General features: G+C 46.8%; 1 protein-coding gene across 4 annotated transcripts in view; it reads left to right on the top strand.

The window, feature by feature from the left end:
- Positions 1–24,554, top strand: part of MYLK (myosin light chain kinase) — a 319,613-nt gene that overhangs the window by 214,580 nt on the left and 80,479 nt on the right. For 3 of the 4 annotated variants that reach the window (XM_037837064.1, XM_037837074.1, XM_037837055.1), the window contains 5 exons: positions 1,748–1,900; positions 15,587–15,724; positions 17,464–17,661; positions 18,344–18,593; positions 24,170–24,241. In XM_037837064.1, the coding sequence (XP_037692992.1) occupies positions 1,748–1,900; positions 15,587–15,724; positions 17,464–17,661; positions 18,344–18,593; positions 24,170–24,241 (811 nt within the window). Of the gene's footprint in view, positions 1–1,747; positions 1,901–15,586; positions 15,725–17,463; positions 17,662–18,343; positions 18,594–23,404; positions 23,470–24,169; positions 24,242–24,554 lie in introns of those variants that run through there. The other variant, XM_037837082.1, reaches the window with a different exon arrangement.

The following is a 24,554-nucleotide window of genomic DNA, read 5'->3' as shown; positions in this document are numbered from 1 at the left end:
AATCAGCATGGCTTTGTTAGTCCAATAAAACTTCATTAATATACACAGAAATTTGAATATCTTTTATTTTCATGTCATGAAATCTTTTTTTTTTTATTTTAGCCATTAAAATATGTAAAAAAAAAAAAAACAAAAACTATTCACTTGCAGCCATATGAAAAGAGGCTGCAGATCAGATATGGCCCATGAGCTCTAGTTTGCTAACCACTCAGGATGTAAAAAGCGACGTCATCTTGCTGTTCTTGGTGAATCTTGGCATTCCCACACCCTTGCCACTAGAGGGCGCTCAGGCTCAAGTTGGGTTTCCTTGGCTGCCGGCTCTGGTGCCGCCCAACCTTGGAGCCGAGAGGGTTTGGTTTTTCCCAGTTCTGAAGTGTCCTCAGCCAACAACTTCTTCCTGGGGTCATTATTCTCCTCCATGTTTGTGGGGACAAAGTGAATTATGCTCCAGTCAAAGGAGAGCTCTCAAAGGCTATTCGGCACATTTTTTGACAGCAGAGGCAAGTTGAAAGCAGCCGTGGAATATACTGGTATGCTCAGTGAAGAGAGCTTTTGGGGGTGTCATCATCATAAAAAATAAAAACAAAGAGTGGCTTTCAGTCCTCTCAGTAGCAGGATCCTGGCCCCTGCCTCTCCCCACCTCCACCCTCACTTTAATGAAGTATAATATGTTGGAGAGAATCTCTTTTCTCCAGCCCCATGGCTTGCTTGATGGTGTCTTTGCCAGACTGTCAGGGAGACATTAAGTGTTGCTATGGGCAGAAGAAAGCATTGCATTATAGGGAGAGGATTTCTTTCTGTACTGTTTCCCACCCCATCACTTCCACACCTCTCCCCACTTTTATAAAGTGCAAACTGGGACCCTGGGACTTGGCAAAAGGGAATAAACTGACAGTTGCCTCCTACATGGCGAAGGGACGCATTCCTGCTTCAAGGCCAGAATCTTCAGTAATGAGGGGTTTTTTTGTTTTTCCTGGAAATGAAAACTCACATCCTGGAATGATAAAGTCTCAGGAACATACAGTATGAAGGTAGCCACCGAAGTTCATGGTGTGTGCTCCTGTCACCATGCAGGACATTATGTGACCTGAATAAAGGACCTCTCTAGGAAGGGACTCTGGGAAGGGGCCAGCATCTTTTAAATTCCCTGTATCTATCTTATCTCTGAACCTTAAAATGCATCTAATAGCACAAAAGAAATGCACCTAATGCAGCATTAGGCTAGGGATGCAGAACTGCTTTCTGATAAATATCTGTGGTGGGAAATGGAATCTTTGTTTCTGGAGACATCTGAAAGGAGCAGGAGTGCTCATGTTCAGTCTGGACAAGGTCTGTTCTGCTTGAAGGCTGGGCTATTGGCTAGGTGACCCTGTAAGAGTCTTTCCATACTCAGAATTCTCTGCAGTTGAAGATATGGATTAGAGGACTATTTACTTAAGACAGAATGCCCAGAACTACGTCCCTTTTCCTTCTGAGTTCTGAATTATTCTCTCTCTCCCCAGTCCTTCCAGCCCTGACCTTGCTCCTTCACTCCCTTTTCCTTGTATTGCTAGTGCCTGCCTCTTTCCCCCACCCACAGGCCTCCTGGGGTTGAGGATGGGGCCCAGTGTGTTGTTCGCTCTCTCAGTAGATACGGGCAAGCATGACAGTCATCAGCGTCTCAGCAGCAGCAGTTCTGCCAAGAATAGGGCTCACATCCCCCCACAGGGTGCTCCCTGTCTGAGCCTCCCTGTGTTTCCCTCCACAGGACGGCCCATCCAGTATGCCCACTCCACCTGCGTGGCCGGCATGGCTGAACTCCACATCCAGGATGCCCTGCCGGAGGACGATGGCACCTACACCTGTCTGGCAGAGAATGCCTTGGGGCAGGCATCCTGCAGCGCCCGGGTCATCATCCACGGTAGGAGCCTCTGGCAGCCTTTCCTGCAGCACGTCTGCTTTGGAGATGGGGCACTGAACCTGAAGGCATGTGGGTAGAGGAGATGGCACCCAGGAGTTCACAGTGACAAGGGACCGCCATGGGAGAAGGATGTGCAAAGATCACCCCCACACACACTCCCTTACCCCTTTGGGGCTGTGGGAAGATGCAGGGGAAAGAGGTGAGGACTCCCTTGCCTCGAGAAGCTCCAAGTCTATTTCAAAGCAAAACTAACTCACTGAAGGCAGACGTAAGAGGAGTATCAACATAGCCCCGTAGGACTTAGTAGTACTACCAAAAGACCCCCATAAGTGCTGGGGGACACTCTGTAACAGAATGTGGGTATTAGGGTTTCCTGAGGGTCATAGGTTATACCCCCTTCTTCTGCCCCCCGGCAACATACACATACACTGGGCTTGTTTTTATACAGCCGCAGCCCAGTGTCCCAGTAATCTGATTATCATGGTCATCCACTGATCACCTCCAAGCACTTAGTCCTAGGAAATCCCAGAGGAGCCACGGGGCTCATAACAGACCTCTCTGGGTTGTGGTGTTGACAGGCATGGTGACAGTTCCCATGAAGTGCTTCTTGGGCCCTGGGCTTTCAGGTAAGCCTAACTTCCCACCTTCACCCTGTGCTGGGCCCCTTACTGTTTTTCCAGCCTGGGGTCTGGGCCCCCAGCTCCTGTGGGTAACCAGATCCTTACATGCCTGGGTGTTTAATTTCTCTATCAGACTAGCAAGAGACCGCCTCTTCTCTCTGTTTCCCAGTGCTCAGGTGTCGGGAGAGGTTCCCCTGTCCTGTGAGCAGCCACCTTCTGGGAGCTGCAGGAGATGGTTTTACTGAAAAGGAAAGGAAAAAACCACTTGCTGGTTACTGTGTTAAATACTCCCACCTGACTTGTGTTATTTCATTTGGACCTCATCAGCCCTAGGGGTAGTGTCGTCCTCAGTTTTTCACAGAAGGGTCCGGAGGTCTCAGGAGGCTATGGTAACTTGCCTCAACACTCCAAGCTAGTAAGTGAAGCCAGCTTTTCTAACCCAGGATTCTTGTGGCTTTGAAGCTTATGCTCGTGCCAATGCCCTGCCTTTATTTTGGGGTGTGCATGAATCCCTGGCCCAAAGAGGGCGGCTTGTCACTGGGGGCCGGGCAGTGGCAATCTCTTAGGATTAGAGGAACTGGCACAAATGAGAATGGGGCTCTGCAAAGCTGTCTGCCAGGAGTGTCCATGCTCCCTCGACCTCCCAGTTTCTCTGAAGTACCTGGGAGGTCATCATCCATGAATTGGTCTACCCCTTCCTTCTGGGAAGCCCTCCACTCAGCTCAGAGCTTGGCCATGGCCCCTGGGAATTTGCCAGCCAGCATTCTGGTCCACACATTTATCCTCTTTATCCTCAAAGTTCTAATTTCTTGGCTTATTGAGAGGCCTTAGGAGACTGTGATAATGAGAGTTAAGGAGAAAGAGAATGGATCTGAGCCATGTCTCCTGGGGCCGGAGGACCAGCTCTCACCTTCTGCCATCAGCTTCCTGCAAGGGATTTCTTCTTGGTAGTCAGCAGGGCCCTACCCCAATGTCCAGTAATGAGCAGAGAGATTAAGAATGATGCAGTGAGCCCTGAATATGGGTTTTCTGTTTTCTGAGCTGCTCCCTTGCTTCTTTTAGCTAACAGCCCAGCTAACCCAGTGTCTGTCCCCAGCCGCCTGTGTTTGGATTAGAGAGAACCAGATTGGATTAGGGAGGTGGGGATGCCCGGATAAATGATCAAGAAGCCTTTGGCACCATTCTGCTTGCCTTTGGGTCTGTGGAGGGCTGGGGCCTGCAGGACAGCCCATGCTAGCGTGTTTTTAAGTGGAAACAGAGAAGACCCAGACAAGTACTCTGCCAGGGCTGTTTTGGATTTGTTCTAAGAACAGCCCTGCATGAGTGAGAACCCCCTCCCGGTAGGGGGGACTTACTGGCCTGTGAAGACCAAGCAGTGGCTCAGATACCATAAATGGTGATGGAGGCAGAGAGAGGCAGCCACACGCTCAGGCCCAGCAGCATCCGGCTGTTTCTGCAGAGGTCTGGGGGCTGGGTGAGCCTGGCACAGCGACACCCTGGCGTAGCATCCCAGGCACTTGGGAGGCTTGAGTCTGTTTCTGCGCTATCCTCAGTGGTGGAGTTTTTCTTATTTTATTGACAGTTCTTTTGGCTCCCGGTCCTCTGGGAGCAGTATATGGGGGTAGGGAGATGATTGCAGCCACAAAAGCAGAGGCATTTGTTTCTACTGTGCCAACCTTCTGTTCCCACCTCTCCCTGAGCTGCCCAGGCCTAGTCTTTCTGTTCCTGTTTGTGTGGCTTCAGGCCATGTTGGGAGCAGGGGCTGTGGAGTCAGGCTGCCTGCAAAAGCCTCCTGGCTCCGTCACTCAACCAGCACTGCAACCTAGACTGTTATTTAATTCTCTGGGCCTTACCTTCCTCTTCTGTGAAATGGGTATTGATTGTCTTGCCACACAGGTGGAGTGAGGATGAAATGAATTAATACACACACATAATGTTCCTAGAGCATAGGAAGTGATCGGTAAGTGTGCACTATTGTCATAGAGATTGTCCAACAAGATAAAATAGTTAAAAATATCAAGGCTGGTTTTACTGAAGGATTGATTTTATGATGGTGGAGTTTTTTCTTTCTTTCTGTCTTTTTTTTTTTTTTTGTTTCCGTAAGGGGAAGAGAGAATCAGAGATGGGAGGTGTTGAGCCAAATACCTAAAGGCATAGTCCTGTGCACATCATTCCAAGGCCTCTGGCCACAAGGTGGCGCCATATCGCAGTGCATCTCCCAGTTGTCTGGCCTACCCCAGAAGAGCCGTTTCCGGGGGCAGCTCTGTTGGAGGCAAGCTGGGTCTGAGAGTGGGCAGATAGTTTGCCGAAGGCCAGATGTGGGGACTCGTTCTCATCTCTTTAGACTTTTGCCAAGGTTTTGCAATCATCCAGAAACTGCTGGCCCGGCCCTAACACATCTACAGTGACTCTTCCCTGCTTTCTCTGCCTGTCCTCCTCTGTAACCCCATCCCTGCACAAAACCTGGCTAACTCCCACAAGTGTCACAAAAGTCTAAGAAGTTTTCCCTAATCACCCCAGGATGAACTCGCTTAACACTCTGCACTTCCCTTATGACTGCATTTATTTAGCTACAAATCTTAACTGAGCATCTGCTTTGTGCCAGGTGTGGTCCCAGAGAAACTTCTGGGACCAGGAGAGACGAGGGCCCTGCCCTCGTGCTGCTTATGTTCTAATGGGGAAACAGACAGTAATCAACACCTCACTTAATTCCAAATAATAAGTGCTGTTAAGAAAACAAGCAGGTTATGAGAATAGGGAATGATGGAAGGGATACTTTTTTTAGTTGAATGATGAAGGAAGCTCTCTCTGAGGAGCTGACCTTTGGGCAGAGTCTTAAATGAACTGGAGAAAAAAGTGTCCCAGGCAGGTGGTAAATCAAGTGCAAAGGCCCTGAGTTGGAAACAGGGTTGGTCTAGTCAAGGAACAGCAAGGTGGCCAGTGTGGCTTCAGGAAAGCGAGCAGGTGGCAGAGTGGTAGAGGATGAGTGCAGAGAGAGAGGCAGAGGTAGATCAGGTAGCACCTCCAGGAGTAAGGAGGAAGCATTGTATTCTAACTGAAATTTTCCTCTAATTGCTGGTTTAATTGTCTTCCCCACTAGACTGTAAGCTCCCTGCAGTCAGGGACCATGTCTGTTCACTATTGCCTGTAGAACGGGGCCTGCCATGTGAGCTCGTATTCAGCGAATGAATGAAAGAGCAAATTGAGGTAGGTGAGATTCCCAGTAATGCAGGTGGAGGCATTCTCTTGACCTCTGTAGTTGCCTGGAGCCTCAGTGCTCACTGGAATGTGCAAGAGATCTGCAAATTAACTCTTGAAGTCCCTCAGCAAATATTCCTTCTTTTCCTCCCCCAAACTGGAGATGGTGGATGGATCCAGGTACAAATAATTAATCAGGCAATGAAAGTCTTCCCTTCTGGCCCAGGACAGAGCCTAAAGGATTATTAATCCAAATTCCTGTAGCTCCCAGGAAGATCTGAAAGATAGTAAATGTTTCACTGTATCTGGAGTGAGTCATTGATGGGGAGCTTCTTTGGGCTAGGATATTTTGAATTTATCTCCCCCTACACTATCTTGGTCAAGGCTAAAATTCTATTAATAAACTGCTAATTGTGCTCATTTTGACATAGTTTCTCAGCCTAATGGTTTGTTTACTTAACTGAAGGCCTTCTGGGCTTATTCGTGGGAGAATTTAAAAACAAACCAAAAACTTACCTCTAGAATAAAAAATTAAACTTAGGCATATTTATCAGAGTATTTGTTGTGATGAAGATTCCCAGATGAAGGCAGCAGGCACTGGTGGAGTCAACCATTTGATCGACAATTAAAGCATCAGTAGAGGCACAATTTATTTTCACATATTAACAGGCTCTCTGTTGGGCAGTTTTGAGCAGTGACAGCCTCCCACCTCTGGAGAAGATCATTTTAATTGGAAGATACTGGCCGTCTCCTCCTGTCTTCCCAAGTTATGCTCAGATACTTTGGAGATTACATAATCTACCCAGACGGTAAAAGGAATGGATCCTGCCCTCCATGAGCTTAACAGCAGTGAAAAAATGTTTTAATACTAATTCTGGCTAAAGAGAAATTTATTTGGAGGAGGAGAATAAATAAACATCAGTTTTAGCTTGTCTTTTTTTATTATTTTTAAAGAACCTTATTCTGCCCAAAACATCTGTCCAAAAGCCTTTTAAATTCTAAGAAGGCAAGCAATTAATTAAATGTTAAATTAATCTTTAACCAATATTTTAGTTTTATATAGGTCAAATACAACAGAGTTGGATTTGTGTGCCATGTGGTTCCTTTGTTGTTGCAGAGGGACTTCTGGGTGTATATGTATACATTTGTGTCCATAACAGAACTTGAACCTCCTTTTACTAATTGAACAATTATTGGGTTCTAACTGTCTACTTCTACAACCCATTCATTGTAGGTCATACCTACCGTTTACTTGCTTAGGAGTCCTTGGTCAAGAATACCATCCAGAATTATATCTTTGTGTTCCTTACGGCAAAGACGGGATCCATGTCGTGACAGTGTGGTGGAGAGTGTGGTTTCTGGGCACTCATTGGGAGGGAACATTGGAGTGGTTTGGATGCTATACCTTTAAGTTTAGAGTTTGATTATAGCTTCTAAGACAGTAAGAAGGCTGTGGCTGCAATGATCCCTGCTCTAGCAAACCTATCATTACTGGTCAGAGATCTTTTGGGTATGTCATATGTCATTGTTTCCTTTCATTCTTTTCCTGGCACACTTCTCTTCTTATTTGCTACTTAGGTTCTGGAGAAGTCACTGTGGGGAAGGAGGGCCAAAAGAGAGCAAGGCTATGGGAAAGAGAAACATTTTTTATGCCACACGAAGAGGCAGTTTTGCTGACTCTTCAAGCAGGCTCTATCTGGTTAGGGGACAGACTTGTTGGAAGGGAAGTCGAATGCCTCCCTGGGGATTTATGGCTTGCATAAAAGCCCTGCAAATGGGAAAGGGCTGGGTTTCTCTTCAGCTGGGTGAAAGTAACCCTCCTTTGATGAGGACAAGTCCTCTGGAGTTTTCAGTCCTGGAATTTAGGGAAAGGAGAAGGCCAGTCCATGATCTCTGAACTATGTTGTCTTTTAAGCACCAAATAAAGGAAGAGGGGAGGATTGTGCTCCACAACTTCCATTTAGTTACTGGCTTATTGAATTTCCATGGTATAACAGCATTTGGAGTGAATCAGATTTGCTGTTGGAAGGGTATTTTGCAAAGTAATAATTAAGGAAAACAGTTCATGTTCAAAGCTTAAAAAAAATCTTCAGTAGATCCCAGATAAAGGGAATCATTTTCTTTCCCACAAACTATTCATTTTCAAAGGATATGTCTGTCTGCGTGTGTAAGAGATGTCAGGGGACTAGGGATAGTTAGGAAGTAGGGGAGGGCTATTCTATGGCCATTTTTATTTGGTGGCCACTGGTGAATCCAGAGCTGCTTATAAGCTGCTGACAGAGGGAGGCTAAGGCTTTGAGAGTGGGACTTAATAAATCACTGTGACAGCAGTAAGTGGTGGTTTTGCTGGAGAGGAGAGCCCCTGAGGAGCTTCTCAGTTTTGGGGGTGTTGGGTACCAACATTCTGTCTCTGTTTTACGTTTCTGTCTCATCTGTTTACATACTTTAAGTAACATCCCACGAATTTTGATTTTAGTCTGAAACAAGTTTCATATGAGCTGGAAGGCTACAGAAAGCCATTTTCAAGGAAAACTGTCCGCATGGTCAGTGTGTAAAAGGTGCATGTAATGCATATTGGAATTCATAAACGCAAGGCTTCAGAAAGCAGCAAGTGGGCTAGTTAAAGTTGGCAAGTGGAGAAAACACTTCTAAGGAAAAATTCAGAATTGAGTTGTGTTTCCTGCTAAACTAATAGAATAAAGAAGGGCTCTGAAGAGAAGAAAAAACTTGGGAGAGAATTATTGTAGTGTAGAGGGAGACAAATCATAGCCTGCACTGGGACAAAGACAGTAGGAGGGGAGGGATCCTTAAATTCAAGTCCAAGAGGAGCTAAAGGCCTCAGTCATGCTTCCTGTATTGAGGAACAGGTTATATGTGTTATTGTAAAAGGGTTAGTGAGAAAGGTAACAAATTACACCTATTAGGTAGGTATTTAAATCTTTCTCTAAATAAGAGTTTTTCCAAATATAACATTAGATTAGTATTGTTTAGCATTCATGTTTTTAAACTAAAAACGCATTGAATTAGTGTTCTAAATAAGAAACATTGCTTTGATAGAAAAAGTCTAATCAGTTAGAAAAGCTAGTTTATTGAATTAAGTCCGCTTTACAGATGAAGAAAACGGATGCTTGGAGAGGTTAAGGTTGTTAGTTGTCCACATATCCCAGCTAATAAGCAGCAGGACTGGGCCTCCAGTTGCTTAAGCCCCTGTGCTTTTGGCTTTGCTACTTGGGACCCTGATAAGTCATTTGTATGATGCTTTCACTTCACCAGAGCAAGGATGTCATGTTGCAAGTTTATGACTAGGAGCTGTCTTCATAAACAGCTTCTGATGAGTCAAAAGCACAGCAGAACTGTCCTGACAAGAAAAATGCTGAGAGTCAGTAGGGTGTGAAAGAGATGCCCCCACCTTCCCTTTCTCTTCTCTCCTTTCTCCATTCTTCTCTTTCTCCTTCCTTCCCTTTCTCACACCCTACTAACAGCTTTAGTGTATATGGCATCATTTTTACTTGTCAATAAATTGCTTTTATCTTAGTGTCTCAGCTTCCCCGTTGGAGTACGGGCCCAATCCTTGTCCTTTCTCTCAAATGGAACGGTGTATTCAATACATAGTCGGTTTAATGCCCAAGTGAGTGAATGGAGAGTCCATTCACCAAACCAAGTACCAGAGAAACAGAGAGCACATAGCTGAAACAGCCACTCTAAGTCTTTAATCCTAGGCCCGTAAATCTGCACTTTCTGGATTCCAGAAGGCAGACCCTCTCGGCCTGGTCACAGCAGAGCAGCAGGGAACTCAGCTGTGGGGAAACCCGGGGTGTATTTAGTCTGGCTGCACTTAAGCTGGGTAGCTGATCTGTCACTGGATCCCAGTGAGCCCTCCCTGGCTGTGTGTGTGCTCTGGCCAGTGTCTGCCCTCCAGACAGGAAAGCTCAGGCTCCCTGAGGCAATATTGCTATCGGGGACCCTCACGTCCTTGCTGCTCCTACCCCTGCCTCAAGCCAGGACTGTGCCAGATGAAAGCTAAAGGACAGCCCAAACGATGATGGAAAGCTCCCAGCAGAATTTGGGTGACCAGTCTTTGTTCTCCAAATCAGCCCAGAATAGGGAAAGTTCTCCAACCAGGAGCTAGCAGGCTGCATCTTCACCCCTGGTAGCCGTTTTAGCCCCAGGAGCTCAGGACAGTCCAGCGTCCTTCCCTGAGTCTCAGCTCCCTCAGCTGTAACATGGGACAAAACCTGTCATAAGTTCAGAGGACAGCAAGGATAACACTCGGTGTGAGCTGTGGAAATGCTTTATAATCAAAGTGCTGAATGTTAAAGGAATTGTTACAATTGTATCTCAATGGCACCTGTTAATTCCCTTTCAGCTATCTGCTTGATTAATGTGTGTTTCCTGGTTTGGGGGACTTTTCTCACTGTAGTTATTAAACTGAATTTGCCCAACCAAGAAAGTAACTTGGATTGGGAAAGGAAAAAAAAAAGTATTTTTCATGCTTACTATGTGACAGATATTTTGGGGGCTGTTATCTCTTAATCATCTAAGAAAACCCTGAAGAGGATAATGTATTATCATCAATTTAGGGGAGAGAACACAGAGGCTTAGGTTAAGGAACTCACTTCAGATCCACACAGCTAGTGACAGATCACACAGTGAGAGCCATGAGCTAAGAACGCCAATTCCTATCTGTCTCTTCTTATTTTACCTCAGCCCATACAAGAGTAAGCATAAACTGATAGGCCATGGATGACCCAGAATGATTTGATTGGCTTTGGAATGAAGTGACATACAAACACACACATACACACAGGCTCCTCTCTACTCTGCTTCAGTTTTTCTCTGTTGTCAAAAGTCCAGGATGTGAGTCAGCAGATAACACACTTGTCCTCAAGGAGAGCTCACTGTGGGCACTGTTGGAGAAGACTGGTTCCCTTTGAAGAGACTGGCCAAGCAAATGTTCTATGGTAAATTAAGGTGATAGGATTAAGGAAATCTGGGTCAGGGGTATATGAGAGCTCTGTATTATTTTTGCAGTTTGTCTATAAATCTAACATTATTCCAATATAAAAAAAATAAGAGACTGGCCTAGGTAATTCATCTTGGAGGCGCCAGGAGAAGGCCTTGGTCTGTCTGTCACTGGCCCCGTAACCTTTCTGAGGCCTGGTCTGGGACTGGGGTTTCAGGATTCTAGGTAGGGCTGCTTTACTCGGGCTGCCGTAAAGAAAGCCACTTGTCCAGAAACTGAGCTCTTCACTGGCTCCTCATTCCCAGTGTGTGTGTGTTTGTAGGGAGGGCTGGCTGGCTTCCTCACCCAGTGAGGGGTATGTGGCTGCTAAATTGGGAATGACTCCGCTACTCATGGTCATTCTTGTCCCATGGGACTCACCCTGCCTGGGGAGGTCCAATACAACCAGGAACTCTGGCCTCAAACAGCAGGTCTGAGAACGAGTTCATGCGCTACATTTACTTCCAATCATTTCATTCTTCCCTCCAATCTTGCCATAGGGCTTTGGGGAAGAAAGAACAGGGTCGGAGGTGACGGGTAACACTGAAACTAAACCTCCGCCGACAACCTCCGCTGACACCCAGTTCTCTCAAATGCAGTCACTCATGTCTCTCCTGGAGGGGGTGCAATGAAAGTTTGTTTGCAATTTATTTTGAGATGTATCCCATGACTTTTTTTTATTTTTTATGCAATTTTATTGAGATATATTCACATAACATACAGTCATTCAAAGTGTACAATCAGTTGTTCACAGTATCCTCATATAGTGTGCATTCATCGCCACAATCAATCTTTGAGCATTTTTGTTGCTCCAAAAAAATAAAATTAAAATTAAAATACAAAGAATATCCAAAACATCCCCATCCCTCCTCCCCCCATTGTTCATTTACGTTTTTAGTACAGTTTTATTGATGTATATTTACACACACTACAGTCATCCACAGTGTACATTCACAGCATCATCATACGTTTGTGCGTTCATCACCAGAATCAATTTTTGAACCTTTTCCTTACTCCAAAATAAAAATAAAAGCAAAAAAGAACACCCAAAACTTTCCATCCCTTCCATCCCACCCTATTCTTCATCTAATTTTTATCCCCATTTTTCCGCTCATCTGTCCATACATGATGAAGAGAGTGCGAGCCACAAGCTTTTCACAATCACACAGTCACACTGTGCAAGCTACATAGCTATACAATCATCTTCAAGAATCAAGGTCATTGGGTTGCAGTTTGATAGCTTCAAGTATTTCCCTCTAGCCATTCCAACACACTAAAAACTAAAAGATGATATCTATATAGTACATAAGAATGCCTTGCAGAGTAACCTCTCGACTCCATTTGAAATCTCTCAGCCACTGGAACCTTATTTTGTTTCATCTCTCTTCCCCTTTTTGGTCAAGAAGAGCCTCTCAATCCCACAGTGCTGGGTCCAGGCTCATCCCCAGGAGTCATTTCCTGTGTTGCCAGGGGGATTTACACCTCTGGATGTCACGTCCATCCCACGTAGGGGGGAGGCTAGTGAGTTCACCTGCCGAGTGGGCTTAGAGAGAGGGCGGACTGCATCTGAGCAACAAAGAGGCTCTCTGGGGAGGACTCCTAGCACAGTTATAAGTAGACTTAGCCTCTCCCTTGCAGCAACTAGCCTCACAAGGGAGAGCCTCCAGATCAAAGGCTCAGCCCACTAAATTGGAGTCCTCAGTGTTTGTGGTAAAATCAGCAATAACCCAGGTGGGAAAGTCCAACATTTCCGCATTTCTCTCCAGTTCCTCAGGGGGCCCCACAAATACACTTTTACTGTCTGCCCATATCACTCTGGGATGTATGAGAATTTCACCCCAGCCTGTGAAAACTCTCATCCCATGATATTTTTAAACAACACATTTGTATTCCTAGGAGTATTTGTCTCAGATCATATAAAAATGAGTCTGCAATTCTTGGGTAAGACACTAGTCTCCATTTTTGTTCTTTTGCTGCTGATAAACTCACCAAGTAATTAAGCCCAAGTGGGTAGGGGTGAGTTGGCTGTCCTGACTGCCTCATACAAATGGCATCGATAATAAATAGTTTTACAAAGTATTTTCACATGTCGTCTTCTTAAACCAACCCCCCAAATCTTATGATGATACTATTATTACCTGCATTTGCGAGTCCATGAGCCAGGCTGTGACTTGGGGAGGCCAGGCCCCCACCTCAGGTGCTGGATTTCCAGTCTGGCCCACCACTCCACAGCCACAGGCAGACACGCACACTTGCAGGGAATCAGGGGAGCTGTGAGGTGGGGAGCCTGTTCCCAGCCACCTTCTTAGAAACACTTCTGAGCTGCAAGGAGAGGGAGATGCAGATATGATTTTAGGCCCAAAGCCCCAGGCCAGGAAACGGTAGCAGTGGGAATAACTGAGAGAGGGTTGGGGTAAAAGAAAAGAAGGCAATTGGCTTAAAAGAGAGAGCTGGGAGCTTTTGATGTTCCCACAGCACCTAATAATAAGAGCACATTTACATGGAGCCTCTGTGAAGCTTGGAACTCAGCTGAGGTAGCAGAGAGGCAGGAACAGAGAGTACCGTGGAGAGGCGAAAACATTTTGTCCTCAGTCTTCTCAGTCTGTGCAAGACAGGAAATTCCTCAACTCTCCTGAGGCAGCCAGCATCCCTGACCACGGCAGCCCAGTCAGGGAGGTGAGATCTAGGCATCACCGAAACTGTTCCCCAAGCCCACCCCAGGGCCTCCTGGCTGCCCTCCTGTCAAAGGCAGTGCTGCCTGCACTGGGAGAGGGGCTTTTTGGAGTAGAGAGGGAGCAGCAGGGCCCTGAGATTCCTGTCTTCTGGATGTGCACCATGGGAGTTACCCTGTCTGGACTACTCTCCCTGCCCTTTAGATTGCACCTGCTTTGGCAGAAGTTTCCCTCCAGCCTCCTGGGCCCTCCCAACCTCTCCCCACCCACATACTCAGAGGCTAGGCTAAGAGAAGTTTGCAGTGGGCCATATTTTGTTTTCAGTGGCAACAAAAATTCATGGCAAATTTGCAGTTAGGCTTTTCTCAGGTTATTTGGAGAACATCTGGTTTTGTGGCCCTGTGCTGATAAGAACCCAAAATACAAGAGTCCCTTTTGCCCCAAACTTAGAATTTCAGTTAGAGATACCCTAGCACTCCCCAACCCTCACTCCCACCAAAACCCAACATCAACAACAAAACACAAAAAGCTGAAAGGGAATTATTGAAAGTAAAAGCCACCTGGCTCAAAGGACTAAGTGAAAGATCTGCTCATCCTGCACCAGGGCTGATCCTCTGTGTGAAGTAAGACCACGCACTCAGCCACTTTGCCTCCCCTCCCCTTTGGCTCATGTGAGACAAGGTTCAAAGCCCAGCTTGAGGGAGGATTCCAAGCAGAATGGAAAGTCTATTCAGTTCACCCCCACAATCGACTGAATGGGAGTAAATGGGCCAGCTCTGCATCCAGAAAATTGTTCTAACTTTTGTCCTTGATTAACTGGCAAGCTTTGGTGCTCTCAGAGAGAGAAAATTTTTTTCCAGTTGTTATTGGGGTGTTACTGATGAACAATAAACTGTACATATTTAAAGTATTTAATTTGATGAGTTTTGATATACGTGGACAACCAGGAAACCTTCACCACAATTAAAGATATCTCCATCACCCCAGACTATGTCCTCATGCCTCTTTGCAATCCAGTCCCCAGGCAACCACCAATCTGCTTTCTGTCACTATACTTTGCAGTTTCTAAAATTTTACATAAATGGAATCATCCAGTATGTACTTTCTTTGTCTGCCTTCTTTAATTCAGCATAACTATTGTGAGATTCATCCATGTTGTAGCATGTATCAATAGTTGATTCTTCTTTGTTGCTGAGTTGTATTCCATAGGATGACTGCATCACATTTTGTTTATTCATTCACCTGTTGATGGACATTTGGGTTGTTTCCTGTTTGGAGCTATTATGAATAAGCTGCTATGAATGTTTGTGTACAAGTCTTTATATGTATGTGGTTTCATTTCTCATGGGTAAATACCTAGGAATGGGATGACTGGATCATATGGTAAGTGTACTTTTAACTTTTTAAGAAACAGCCAAATTCTTTTCAAAAGTGTACCATTTTACATTCCCTTCAGCAGTGCATGCAAATTCCAGTCACCCCACCTCCTCATCAAATCCAATACTTGGGATGACCACCCTTTTTAGTTTTAGCCATTCTAGTGTCTTTGGCTTTCTTGAGGTTCTTAAAATCTCACAAGAGAGCAAGGACACACCAAGCCATCACAGAAAAGAATGAGGAAGCGCTTCAGTTCTGTTTTAAGAAAGACACTGAGATGCCAATCATTTTTTTTTACTTCATTTTTTAATCATTTTATTTAATTATCATTTCATTTTTTTAAAAGGAGAAAATACACATAGACAATCTCAGGCAAGATGAACAAGAAACTGAAAATTGGTTGCCTCTGGGAAGAGGATGGATGGGAATGGGGTAGAAAGGAGACTTGTCACATACTCTTTGGCACTTTTGGATTTTGTACCATGTGCTGTATTACTTATTCAAAAAAGTAAATACAAGTTAAGGGAAAAACATCTCGTAAGATGCCAGTATCAGCTTCTCCTCCTTGACATTCTACTGGATTGGCATGGCTCGACAGAGGTCTGGCCGCACTTCCCTGCTGTCAGACCAAGCAGAGATACAAGGCACATCTTGTTGCTAATGATTTCCCAGGCCTCCAAAACTCTTTCTCTGCTAGCCATCAGCTTCTGGTGGGAACCCGAGCCTCAGCACTGACATGTATCAAGTAGTCATTTAGTCCATGTTTGTTGAATTAATGGATGGATGTTCAACCCACGTTCTGTTGTCTACCACACAGAAAAGAAGACTGGCAGGAAGAGTGAGTGCTTTCTACCCGTGGCTGCCAGCAAGCCCGTTGCACCCACCTTTGTGCAAGGCCTCTCTGATCACAAAGTCATGGATGGAAGCCAGGTCACCATGACAGTCCAGGTGTCAGGTCTGTGTCTGCCTCTGTTTCCTCAGATTATATGTGAAAATAGTCATGTTTGGCTCCCCAAGGACCACTCAGATCACTGATCCACCAGAAAATCAGCATAAGACAGTGAACTCCAAGGAGTGGAGGCCTCCTGGCCTCTTTTTTCTGCCTTCTCTGGGTAGGATGCTCTGGATTCAAGACTAAGTGGTCCGGGGAAGAAGATGGCCATGTCTAGAGGAGAAAGGGATTAATTTGAAAACAGTACGGCCAAGGTAGCTGGATGGTTTTGAACAATAGTACAAAGCCAGATTATATGAGAACTTCCTACTCTTGAAGATATTCTCAGTTGCTCTATCTAAATTTTAAGGTGAAAAGATGGAGCAGAGATCCTTCTAAAACAGGGCCAGGGATTACAAGAGCATGCGGTTAGCATTGCAGTCTGAGGTATCACAGGACTTGCTAGAGGTGAGAAACAGAAGCCTGGGAAATCTCCTGGCAAGGAATTCTCTTGGCTGGTGGCACCCGTAGTTTGCCATTAATTGCATAAATTTTTGTTGGCCACTGATCGGTTCCTCTGACAGCCTGAAGGGCAGTTGCCTAGTTTTTTAGTTCATCTTGAGCTGTGGAAGCCATTAAGATGAGCTGTGAGAGAACCTACGGGCCCTCCCTTTTAGAGATCCTCAGATGAACTCCCTGCTCCTGCAGGCCAGAGGCAATTCCATGACAATCCCAAGCAGAGTGCTGGCTTCCCCTTCCCCCTCTGCAGCCTGGGAAGGAAACACTGCAGCTACTGTCCTGCTCTCAGGCCCTTGAGTGGAAAGACATGGGAGGCCCTGGCCTCCAGACATGTGACATCTAACCCACCGGGAGACAGAGGGCAGTCTGCTCTCCTCCAGCCTCTCCTGAGCCTGCTGCCCCGTGGCCTCCCTCAGAGCCCATGCCAGGGGCCTGCTGCCCTGTCCTGACTTCTCTTGTGTGGCTCCTCTGTAAGCAGGGCAGAATTGCTCAGCTCTTACCTCAGAGGGAACCCTCACAGGCGGCCATTGTTTTACACCCCAGCAAACTCCTAGAAACTGCCCAGGAAAGTAGAGTGGTAAAAACTGAAAATGCTACCCTCCACGAGCAGTGTTTGGAAATCCTGTGAAGCTGATCGCCATCTTAACTTGGGATGACATTTGTTTGGAAACAAAATGAAATATTAACTGAGCTTTCTTTTTGGTGAAAATTGGCAAGGGAGGGCTTAGGTTACCATGACTTGGATGTGAACGTACTGTGTGGGGCAGTGCAGAGCAGAAAATACTTTGTTTGAACCCAGTAATCCAGATACTATTTAGTATTGTCAAGCATTATGAATTCTGATTTTAAAAACCATTCTTCATGGGTCTTCTTTTTTATCTCTGAAACCATGTTTTTCACTTCTGGATTCTTTTTAGTTTCCCCAAATCTGTTGTAAAATAATAATTATAATTAATTATTTATTGAGTACTTTCTTGGTGCAGATGCCATCTATTTTAAGCTGCTATTCTAATGGGCTGCTAAGGGAGATTGTATTAACTCATTTAATCCTCCCAACAAACCTATAACATCAGTACTGTTAGAACCCCCATTTTACAGATGGGGAAACTGAAGCACAGAGAGTTTAATACAGTATTTAGTCCAGTATTACAGTATGATTAAGTGCAAAGTTGCCACATGGCCCAGGGAAATGCCTCCCTGACCAGTCCCCCTGCCCCTTTCACACCCACCCTCCTCCATTTCAGGGAATCCGCCCCCTGAGGTCATTTGGCTTCACAACGGGAATGAGATCCAGGAATCGGAGGACTTCCACTTTGAACAGAGGGGCGCTCGGCACAGCCTTTGTATCCAGGAGGTGTTCCCGGAGGACATGGGCACCTATGCCTGTGAGGCCTGGAACAGTGCTGGAGAGGCCCGCACCCAGGCTGTGCTCACTGTGCAAGGTGCGGCTGACAGCAGTGGGGATGGGGGAGTGTCGGTAGGCAAGGGGGAGGGTGCTGGCATGGTCTGTCCAAGGTGAGGGAAACCACATACGCCTGTCCTTGTTATCCCTGAGGACCCTCTGCTCCCTGAGTCCCATCCCAGCCCCAGAGGCCAGCTGCCTACCCTACATCACAAGCTCTGGCTGAGTGGGGCTGCCCTTCCTTGCCTGTCCCTGCCCTCTGTGGGTTACTGGGGACAAGCTGCATAGAGTGCTGAGAGAAATCTTGTAATACTCCTACGAATTTGGCAACAATAGCATTCTGAGTTGAATTATGGGCTTATTAGAGTCCTTGCTTTTAGAGAATTTATATTTAAGAGGAAAGACAAGTTAAGTACATGTAAAGCAAGTGACAACTCTTAATCATACACATCTGCTGTAGATCATTAAAGCCTAGTTCAGTGCCCTTTGTACCTTCTGGGCCACCTCTCCTTCCCTTAGATATACAAAGTCACGTTGATTTTATCCTATGAGAATATAACCAAGACAGACTTAAATGAGAAGGATGTGCTGTATTTGTGCACCCAACAGAGCTATTATTTGGGCAACCCACTCTCTTCTCCCCTTCACCACTGTGGAGAGTTGAGAGGATGTTGTCTACTGAAAGGCCTTCCTCTCTAATGCTACCCTTTGCCAATTTCCAGAGCCTCAGGACGGCACCCAGCCCTGGTTCATCAGCAAGCCTCGCTCAGTGACAGCCACTCTGGGCCAGAGCGTCCTCATCTCTTGTGCCATTGCTGGTGACCCCTTTCCCACCGTGCACTGGCTCCGGGATGGCAGAGCCCTCTCCAAAGACACAGGTCACTTCAATGTGCTGCAGAATGAGGATGTGTTCACCCTGGTTCTAAAGAGTGTGCAGCCCTGGCATGCTGGGCAGTATGAGATCCTGCTCAAGTGAGTCTGCCTTCCCTGCCAACCTCCCTTAAGCTCTACCCCCCCAAATTCTCAGCTCCCTTAACCTGGGAAGCTAGAAGAAGCACAAACTAATGTGTGGCTTGGGCTTCATGGTGAAGGAATTGCAGTTCTGGTGCTGCTGACAAGCTTTACTTTCTTCTCCTTCAGTACAGTGGACATTTATCAAGAATCTTTCCTTCTGAGTTTGGTTCCTCCAGAATGCTCTGCCTTCTTTCATCTTGGGTTTTGTTCCCTCATTATTTGGTGTATGAATAATATGGAGGAGGAAGGAATGAATTAAAATTGGAAAAGCAGGAGGATAGAGGGAGTATATTAGCAATCTATTGCAGCATAATAAATTAACTCTAAAACTTAACAACTTGAAACAACAAACATTTATTATCTCACAGTTCTTTGGGTCAGGAATTTGGAAGAACTTAGCTGGGTGATGTTGGCTCAGAGACTTACATGAGATTGCAGTGAAGATGTCAGCAGGGCTACAGTCATCCAAGGGCTTGATTGGGGCTAGCAGTTCCCTCACATGGCTGTTGGCAGGAGGCCTCAGATCCTTGCCATGTGGACCACTCCATAGGGCTGCTTGAGTGTCCTCATGCCTGACAGCTGGCTTCCCCCCAGAACGAGTGATCCAAGAGAGAGAACAAGTTGGAATCTGCAATGTCTTTTATGATCAACCCTTGAAAGTCACATACCATCACTTCTGCCATATTCTGTTCTTTAGAAGTGAGTCACTAAGTATAGCCTACACTCAAGGGGAGGGAAATTAAGCTCTGCCTCTCGAAGAGAAGGGTACTGAAGAATTTGTAAACACTTTAAAACTACCATTGGGAGATTAATTATCCTAATTCCTTTTTTCCTCACCTTTTTAGGGTCTTGCTAGGTTACCTAGTAAGGTAAGCTCCATGAAGGCACACTGCTATATACCCAGTGCCTAGAACAGTGTCTGGTCCACAGTAAGCATTTGGTAGACATCTGCTAAATGACTGTGATCCACTGCTCTAACTCTTAAAATTCCCTGCCAACCTTGGGTTAATGGAGACAGAATGCCTGTCCTGGGTCCTAGGCTTGGTGTTAGCATTGAAGAAGAGCACTTCTCTGCACCTTGACCCCGCAAATGGGATGGTTGGACCTGCCCTGACTCAGTTGCCTGGCCATTTTTCAGAGACTTGCTCTCCTGGACTTTATCTTTCCCCTGTACTGAGCCCATCACCTTGAAGGCTCTGAGATTCAGACAGGCTCTGTAGCTGCACACCACAATGGAGCCTTGTTCCTACAATAATTGCAAGTGCCCATATGCACCTGCCCACTTGGGTCCTTCCTGGGCATATACTTTATTCTTGTATCAGTTAGCTTCTGCTGCATAACAAACCACTTCAACACTTAGTGACTTTTAAAAGAGCCATTTATTATTTCTTGGGCATCTATGGGTCTGCTAGGCAGTTCTGCTGATCTGGACAGGGCTCAACAGCTCTCACCTGAGCTCAGTGACACATCTGTCATCAGCTGTATACAGTATGCTCAGAACACATCAACTGCCTTCACCTTATGCCTGAACCAGTTATTTTCAAGGAAGGCAAATCCTCTTTGAAGTAAGCAGAATATATATACTCTACTCCCATAGGCTAGTACAAATAATGGAAGTTGATTATATGTGAAAATACTTGCTTGTCTGTATGGATGGAGTAGCACTTTGAGACCATACTTACATTAATCAAGACAGACATACTAGAGGAGATGAACTTTTAGTGGGATTTTGAGGAAAAAAGAAAGGCTGAGACTTGATAAATGAGAAAAAGTTTGGCTGTTGAGGGAATGTTGGATAGGCTGAGCAGAAAGGGTGGGGAGGAGCAGAGCAAAGGGCTGTGGGAAGGGGGCCAGGCCAGAGTGGAAGGTTGCACTGGGAGGTCAGCAGGCAGACTGTCTGTGGCCAGCTGGGGACAGTCATAAAACATAGACTGTCCCAGCTGGATGAGACTTCAGAACTTATGTGGCCTCCTCCTCATTTAATAGTGGGGAAACGAAGGTCTCAGGGTCACAGATTTGCTCCTGATCACCCAAAGGCTAGTAGCAGAGCTCAGGTTAGAACCTGTGTCATTTTAATTAAAAATGCCCTTCCCTTCCTTGTGGCCCTGCATGGCAAGTCTCTCTCAAGTACACTGGGAACTTGGGGAACCTGGGAAATCACACTGGATTCTCCACCCAGACAGCCCTTGCTTCTTTTTCCTCCCCAAAGTCCAGCTTCTTCATTCCTTGGGGAGGCTGCTGCCCTGTCCTTGGCTTTGTCCCCAGCTGGGAAGAAGCAAGTCAGTGGAAAGTTCTCCTGGGGAATGTGTGCCAGGCCTACCAGGGGCCTAGTTTCCCTCTGCTTTTCTCGTCCTGGCAGAAATCAGATCTAGTCCTGAGGCAGAATGCCTTTCAAGGAGGATGACTGGATGTCTGGGAGGAAGCCATGGTTGGAGTGTGTGTTTGTTGGGGGTGGGGGTGGAGCGTAGGGTCTCTCTGACTCTGCTAAAGTTATGGGGTAGGTATGGATTGGGTAGTTTTTACCCACCCTCCATAAGCTCTTGTCTCCTGTATCCAAAGGAGAGAAGTCAAAAAGTCAGCTTCAGATTCTAACTGAAATATTTGAACAATTGATACTTGCTAGTAAATTTGTTCTTTAAACTAATTTTGCATTTAAAATCCATTCCAGAATTGGGTGATTCAGACTGGGACAGGGTCCAAGGCTTTGTAACCAAAGAGTGGGCTTCTTATTTAGGGCTTTGGGAAGCTGGGACAAAGAGGGCTCTGTTAGGTTGTAAAAGGGGTAGCTTATAAGGTGACAACCCCATATCCTCTGTGGCACTCTGGGGGCGGAAGTGGGGAGACGTTCAGTCCAAGCCTCAGGCTTGACTTTGTAACTGGGCGTTGCAGATGCCAAAGATGACCCCAAGAGGCTGTTCTGGCTATTAGATTATCTGGCAGTGGGTCCCGGGTGAGAAGTCCTCTGACCTTTGTAGGCTCCAAATGAACCTATGATAACCTTTAAAGGCCTAAGGGAGACCTCATTTTATGGCTGTAGAAAGAGTTGCCTCCTGATCACCAAGGAATGGTCACTTAAGGAGCCAGGCCAATGTATCCCAAGTTCTCTACCTTTATTTTCCCTCTCAGACTGCAGGGGATTTTGCAGGTTTAGGCCTGGAGGTGGGTAGAACAGGAGGCCCTATGGGCCTTTTCTGAGCCTGCACTGCCTTCCTCGAAGGCAGGTGAAGAAAAACAACAGAAGCCCTTCCCTGCTTCCCCCAAGGGGAGATGGCACTTATTCCAGCTGAGGAGACATGGCTCCCCACCATTTGAAGCCTCTGAGGGGTTGGCTGGGGTAAAGCAGTGCCATCTGGGCAGCGTCTCCTCCTGAGTTTTGCATCTGGGCTGTGTTCTACTCGTGACAGGAGAAAACTTAGCTGAGGAGATGTCGGAAAGGGTTACCAGGAAAACACAGCCCTTAGGCACCCTGTCCTCCTGCTCCTTGCCATCCCCAGGCACCACAATACTGTGCTTGAAAGAAAAGGACCGCCGAGCAGAAGTGGAGTGCCAGGTCTTGGCCTCACCCCATGGATACTGGACAAATTGACCTAAACCCCGTAAACTTTTGTGAGTTCTCAAAGTGCTTGGAGGAAGCACTTAGGAAGCTCCCAATTGCTGTTTGTTGAGCAAAGGAGCACCCTGGGCTCTAAAGTCCCTGGTCATGAGGCCCCCTGAACCTTGACCCATGCCCTCTGAGAGCCTGAGCATCAAGGAGTAAGAGAGCTAAGGTGGCCGGGAAGGCACCTGCATTGGCACAGCCTGGGACAGGCAGCAGGAAGGCACTGGGAAGAGGAACAAAGGAGGGGGACCCCGTCAGGTGAGAGGAGGGTTGGAGGGCGGCAAAAACTGACCTCTTCTTGCTTCAGATGGGCCCCAGGACCCAGGGGTAACAGCAATCCCCAACACCCCTGAGAACCATTTGCCACTGTCTCATCTGGGGTTGGCCCTTCCTGGGGAGGGAAGCCAGGCAAAGTGAAGCAGATACCCACATTGGTACAGCATACATGAACACAAGCTCAGATGCCTGTTCATGTGGGTTCGACTTATACAAGTGAAAATATTCTGAAACATGGATGTGTAGGTACAGGGCCCTGCCATGTGCATGTGTGTGCATGCATGTGTTCCATGTGTACATATACACACACTTATCCCTGAAGGAAGGTCCCAGGACTTGGAGTCGCATAGACCCAGGTCCCAACCCACTAGTTATAGCTGGGTGAGCTTAGGAAAATTAATTAACCCTTATAAGCCTCATTTTTCTTACATATAAAAATGGTGCTGACCCCTACTTCACAGAGTGGCTATAATATTAAACTGGATGGCCATGTAAAGAAGCTTGGCCTATCTGTGGTTGGATCTGAGTTATGTGTCGACCCCCGCAGTGCAGATGGCCACAGACCACCTCCAGGAGCCGTGAGAGCCCCAGCGCCGCCTCACTGAAACTCCTCAGCCTCCTTCCCCAACTTCATAATCTCCTTGCCTCCCTGGGGTATTTTGCTGAACAGGAAAGGCAGCGGGTGTGAAGGCCTTGAAGGCTGGGGGTTGCTGTTAGAAAAGCAGCCCTCATTTCGATCTTGAAGAGCCTGTGGCGCTCAGACGCGCCCACCCCCGCCCCGGCTGGTCGGAGCGGAGACTCGCCGCCGGGTGGCAGCCTCGTGCGGCCGGAGCCGCCCAGCCGCCTCCCCCCGCCGCTGGCGCACCAGTGGGACGCGGAACAGTTTCAACAGCGGGCTTCACCGGCGGGAAGAATCTGGGGCGCTCCACACCCGAAGGGAGAAGAAAAAGGGTCACCTATGTAGGAAGACACTCATTAGGTTTTTTAAATACAAAAAGTTCTGCTCTAAGGGCATCAGCAGATGGATGGGGGGCGGGGGGCAGGTGGGGTGGGGGTGCATCTTTTCATGAGCTGGGGACTGGGGAGTAGCAGTTGGGGGGCGTTGTGAGGAGGAGGAAGTCACCACTCCCGGATTAAGGGAGCATGAAGTCTGACTCAAGGTAACTGGGCAGGCAGACACGAGTCTCACTGTCCCTCCTGAGCAGCGCCATCGCAGTCCCAGCAAGTTTATTCTTCCTTCTTCTCCTTTTCATTCATTCATTCATTCATTCATTCTATCCTGTATTATACAATATAAAATATAGTATGTGATATAATATAATTATAATGAATTATAATATGCAATTAAAAGGAGGATAAAACATACCTACTTTTGGGTGCCTACCTTAACTATTGTCCAGAAGATTTTTTTTTTTAATTTCTTTTTCTCTTTAAACAAGAGCTAGGGAAACAACGGTTAACCAAAGGATGAGAGAGGGCCCTGCCTAACTCTAAGTCTGGGATGGAGGTGTTGGGGTCACAACTAAGTCTGTGATCTCCATCTCCCCTAGCCTGTCTGGGGCCAGGTCCATGTGTGCCTTGCCCTCCTTGCAGTCCTGGGCTGAGCAAAGCCCTGGGCTCGGGGAACCTCTTGACCTGTATAATCCCTTGAATTCTTCAGGAACCGGGTTGGTGAATGCAGCTGCCAGGTGTCACTGATGCTACAGAACAGCCCTACCAGAGCCCCCCCGCGGTGAGTGCCCCCAGGGGTTGCCCGAGTAGGCCCGTTCCACCCACACCCCACCCCCCACTTTTGTGTTGGTCACTGTTCTTCCTCCCAGCCCAGCAAACCCAGCTGAACAGCCCCAGATTGTTTGTATCCTCCAGCTGAGGCTGCCAGAGCCAAGAGAGAGAGATTGGAAGGGGAAGGCAGGAGGGAGAGCAGGGGAGGCGGGTGGGGGGGGGGGGGGCGAATTTTTTTTGCACACACCCTTATAAGGCTACTGAAGTCATTACCGATGTAATAAACCAACTAAGCAAGTGAGCTCCTTTCCCCAATGTTCCCT

The sequence above is a fragment of the Choloepus didactylus genome, chromosome 1 (assembly GCF_015220235.1).
Source record: "Choloepus didactylus isolate mChoDid1 chromosome 1, mChoDid1.pri, whole genome shotgun sequence".
Taxonomy (NCBI): Eukaryota; Metazoa; Chordata; class Mammalia; order Pilosa; family Megalonychidae; genus Choloepus; species Choloepus didactylus.
Note: the sequence above shows the minus strand (reverse complement) of the source record. Positions and strands in the feature narration are given on the sequence as shown.